This window comes from Sinocyclocheilus anshuiensis, unplaced genomic scaffold, assembly GCF_001515605.1.
Source record: "Sinocyclocheilus anshuiensis isolate Anshui unplaced genomic scaffold, SAMN03320099.WGS_v1.1 scaffold419, whole genome shotgun sequence".
Classification (NCBI taxonomy): Eukaryota; Metazoa; Chordata; class Actinopteri; order Cypriniformes; family Cyprinidae; genus Sinocyclocheilus; species Sinocyclocheilus anshuiensis.
This window is the reverse complement of record NW_015548228.1, coordinates 952,322-957,016: the sequence shown is the minus strand read 5'-3', so window position 1 is coordinate 957,016 and position 4,695 is coordinate 952,322. Positions and strand designations below refer to the sequence as shown.

Sequence of the window (4,695 nt, the reverse complement as noted above, 5' to 3'; positions counted from 1 at the left end):
ATAAACAACATTGAAAATGTGATTGCCCTCCACCTTTGAATTTCAAGTAGCTGGTAACCTTTTCTCAGATGTGTATTCAGGCAGACAAGCTGACCTAGAGCAAAGATAGTGCACAACCAAAACAAAGAGCCTGATTATGGAGTACGAGTGAATTAAAGATTGTACAGACTGTCGGACAGGCACTAGTGGCTCCTCTTTAGGCAACCTAAAGCCCCATACCGAAAATGGGCTCATACTAAGGACATCTGGGCAGGTTTTATTGCTTCCGTAATAGTTTGGCAGTCATTTGATGGGGGAAAAATAAAAGAAAACGAGGGGAAGAAGCCTCCAACCCCTAGATATTTGGTCCATGTGACTTTAAAAGGGGCGAATAACTCTTCATTTTTTAGTTATGACAAAATGTCAATAATCCTACTGGATATACAAAAACGGATCACTTGCCATATGTAGACCTCTCGCGACGGGGGGGAAATAAATGATAAATTATCAAAACAGTAAATAAACATTATGACATATTTTAACTATGACGTCATCTGCTCTTTTGTAATTATTTAAATGCAAGCACTAAAATACAAATACAGGTCTTTATGAAAGATATATAAAACAAAAGTAAAAAGGACAATAAAAAGTAACTTCCACACAATGTATACAACAGACAGCCATAAATAAAACTAGAGAAAAGTAACACACATTAAAGAAGGACAATATTAACTCCCAGCAGATAAAAAAAAAAAAAGCCGGCATAAGGCTTCATAACAAAAGCACAACTGACAGAGGCTACAATTTACGCTCAAAGCTCATCATTTACGTACTTTCATGTTGTTCCAAACCTTTATGACTTTCTTTATTGTGTGGAACATAGAAGAATATATATATATATTTATTTATTTATTTATTTACAATAAAAGTCAATGGAGTCCAAAGTAATGCTGTTTTGGACCCTATTTACTTTCATAATATGAAAATACCAGAAATATATCTTCTTTTGTGTTCAGCAAGATGAAAAACGGGTTAGTAAATGATAACTAAATTTTCATTTTTGGGTAAACTATCCCTTAAATGGAAATGTACTATCTTTAGAATACATGATGACAATGTTGCATATCAATAGTGTTGATTATTTGTCTATCTTCAGTGTTTGAAAACGTGTTTGAGAGGTCTGGGAAGCTTGGTTTGAACCAAAATTGTCTTTTTTTTTTGAAAATGTGAAAATGTCATTTACCTTCACAGGTACCAGGCTGCATACGGTTATGTCTAAGTTAGTTGGTTTTAACCGGATGTAAAGATCTGAGGCTGTTGTGGCTACAGGACGCACAGTGCAGAGTTACTGTAAGCTAACAGCACAGTCAAGCAGCACCAGGTCGGGCTCAAACATTTCACAAAATACACTCACATCATACAGACGAGCTAAAGATCCTTTGGCTTCTACAGCTTAAAATGTTCAAATCTGTCTCTCACGCACACACGCACCACCGTCGCTTCAGTATTGGACAGTTCTGAAGGTCGACGTGAAAGTGACTTGCACCTGCTTTCATTTCAAGGTCAGGTACGGTTCGATGAATGAGTTTAATGGCGATCCAGGCAGGAGTCTGGAAAGGAAAGTTTAAAGCTGAGTGAGTTTTTATGTGTTTGTGTTGTCTTCCTTTAGTGAAATACTAAGACATCACTGCAAAAAATTCAAAAAATATTTTTGTCATGTTTTCTAATAAAAACAAAACAGAAACATCCTTTAAACAAGGTAAATTTATGCAAAAATAAGAAAAAGAAACTTCCTGAAAAGTTAGTCTTAATACTTGATGAATTCAACTGATGATTGATGAATGAATTGACATTTAATTAAGGAAAATTAAATGTATAAACATTTTTCAAAGCAAGTAAAAATAAATTAATGTTGTTTTAAGGATGTTTAAATATTAAAAAAAAACAAGGCAAAAATACTGCTTAAGAAAACGATTTTTGCACTCTGAAGTCAGGCTTTTATGCTCTCTGTGATATTTGGCGGGCTCCCAGGTGGCAGGGGCTGGTTGAGGGCCCCGTGTCCTTTCTGAATTTGGCTGGCGGTGTAGCAAGTGAGTTCCTGAACCTGCTCTCCTGTTTGTGGCTCCCTGGACACCTTCCACTCCTCCTCTATTTCCACAGCATCTGCTCCTTTCAGTCTCATCTGAGTTTGTACTCTTTGCAAAAGCTCCTCACAGGGAAGCATTCGGTCAGGACTGCATATGCACGTGTGCATCAGTCAGAGTCTGTGTGTGTGTGTGTATGTGTGTGTGTGTGCGAGCGAGTCCTTCTCTCTTCACACCGGGTGAGAGGGGAGCTCAAGTAGGGAGGGGTGGAGCTTAGGGTTTGTCTCCATGGAGATGCAGTCATCCTTGCCTAGCTGGCGACGGGTGGCACTGAAGTAAGCATTCATCAGCTGCATGATCTCAGTCAGCTGAGAGAGAGAGAGACGACTTGAGTAAATTTCCACTGTCAAATGTGTGTCAGACATTTTACACTAGTACAATCACTTGGTTATACTCTTGAAGGCTTTGTGCACCAAACTTAACCCTGGGTTGACAATTTTTAGGTTAGCATGGCTCTAGATTTATTCATGTTTTTGGAGTCTCTTATGCTCATCAAGGTTGCACGTATTTGGTAAAAATGCAATAAATGAAATATTGTGACATATTACAATTTAAAAGGACTGTTTTCTATTGTAATATATTTTTAAAATATAGCTGAATTTAGCTGAATTTTCATCAGCCATTACTCCAGTCTTCAGTGTCACATGATACTTTAGAAACCATTCTAATATGCTGATTTTATGATCAGTGTTGAAACTTCTACTGCTTAATATTTTTTGGAACCTGTGATACTTTTTTCTTTGATTCTTTGATGAATAAAAAGTTAAAAAGAACAGCAATTATTCAAAATAGAAAACTTTTCTAACAATGTAAGTCTTTACTATCACTTTTCATCCATTTAACACAACCTTGCTGAATAAAAGTATTAATTTCTTTAAAAAAAAAAAAGAAAAGAAAGAAAAACCATTTACTGACCCCAAACTTTTGAATAGTAGTGTATATTGTAACACAACATTTCTATTTTGAATAAACACTGTTCTTTAACTCTTTATTTATCAAAGAATCCTTTAAAAAAGTATCACATGTCCCAAAAAATATTAAGCAGCACAACTGTTTCCAACATTGATTATAAATCAGCATATTAGAATGATTTCTGAAGGATCATGTGATACTGAAGACTGGAGTAATGATGCTGAAAATTCAGCTTTGCCTCGCAGGAATAAATTATATTTTAAAGTATATTAAAATAGAAAACTGTTATTTTAAATTGCAATAATATTTCACAAAATTATAGAGAAAAGAGAAAAGTGAATTTAAATGAAATCCAACAGAAATTGACAGCTGCACTTGTTTATCACATTTTTAATTTGTTATACTGACTTCCATACGTGTGATTATGGATCAGAATAGCTATAGGCGAATGTTGATGACTGAGAATGACTGGACGTTATTAACAGTTTATGTGTGAACAGATGTTCTTGCATCACTCAGAAGGCAGGCAGACGTGAAGTCAAGCGGTTTGGTATGAAAACTCAAGAGATTCATCAGGTTCATGACGGCACAGGATGGGTGTGAGCCTGCAGCTAATATCAGGAGAAGATAGACTGGTTGTCTCAGTGAGCACACAGAAACACACAGCTGGTCTGACCTGTATTGTTCGAGTACTGGGAAGAGGTTTGTAGTACGCATGATACAAACACTTTGACGTCAACGTCTTTCTAGTTTAGAGCCATTGAAGGTTACATGTTTCATATGTTAACTCTTAATTTACATAACATACATATGATGTATTTTGTACTTCGGTCTAAAACTCTGCCTTGGCTAGGGGTATATGCTTCCCCTATTATTTCTGGAGTATTTTGGCCTCACAGTATGCATGCATGATGCTAACATGAAGGCCAAGTTGCATCTCACCATTACTGCTAGAGTAAAACTATAAGTAGACCTGCCATCTGTGTATATAAAATGCTCTGACAATAGTTCTATTCGTTAAATGTTTTAGATTTGTTGAAGAAATGTGAGTGGTGTTTCCCTGACGCAAAGATATTGTGAGTGGTTTTGTGGCTGCCAGTATTTTAGTATTATCTATATACTATTATGACATTTACTAATATTTTAAAGGGGTCATATGATGCGATTTCAATTTTTCCTTTCTCTTTGGAGTGTTACAAGCTCTTGGTGCATAAAGAAGATCTGTAAAGTTGCAAAAACTAAAGTCTCAAATCCAAAGAGATATTCTTTATAAAAGTTAAGTCAGCCACACCTACCTAAAACGGCTCGTTCTAACACGCCCCCACATATCTACCTCACTATGTGGGAAGATTTGCATAACGCCGCCCAAATGTTCACGCAAAGAAAGAAGGCGTAACTTTTATTCTCGCTGTAGTATTGTTGTTGCCGCCGCCATGTCCTGAAGACACTTTATGCTTCATTGTTAAAGCGAAACTACTTTGTTTGGTCTTCCAAAAGAGGACGATATCCACTTTGTCATGCCTGAAGCTGATTTAAAGGATTTGCCACTGACGATTCAAACGCTAGTTTTGGGCAGTGTAGAGTAGCACTTGTTGTTTGTCGTTTCTCCGATCACAAATGCAGACATGGTTTTATGTTTACGCGGCGCGATGCAACGCAA

At 36.5% G+C, this 4,695-nt stretch overlaps 1 protein-coding gene across 3 annotated transcripts in view; it reads right to left on the bottom strand.

Annotated features, from left to right (window-relative positions):
• Window positions 1-381: 381 nt before the first annotated feature.
• Window positions 382-4,695, bottom strand: part of LOC107654513 (pleckstrin homology domain-containing family H member 3-like) — a 57,932-nt gene continuing 53,618 nt past the window's right edge. For all 3 annotated transcript variants that reach the window (XM_016441608.1, XM_016441609.1, XM_016441607.1), the window contains exon 13: window positions 382-2,431. In XM_016441608.1, the coding sequence (XP_016297094.1) occupies window positions 2,294-2,431 (138 nt within the window). In that variant the 3' untranslated portion in view covers window positions 382-2,293. The remainder of the gene's footprint in view (window positions 2,432-4,695) is intronic.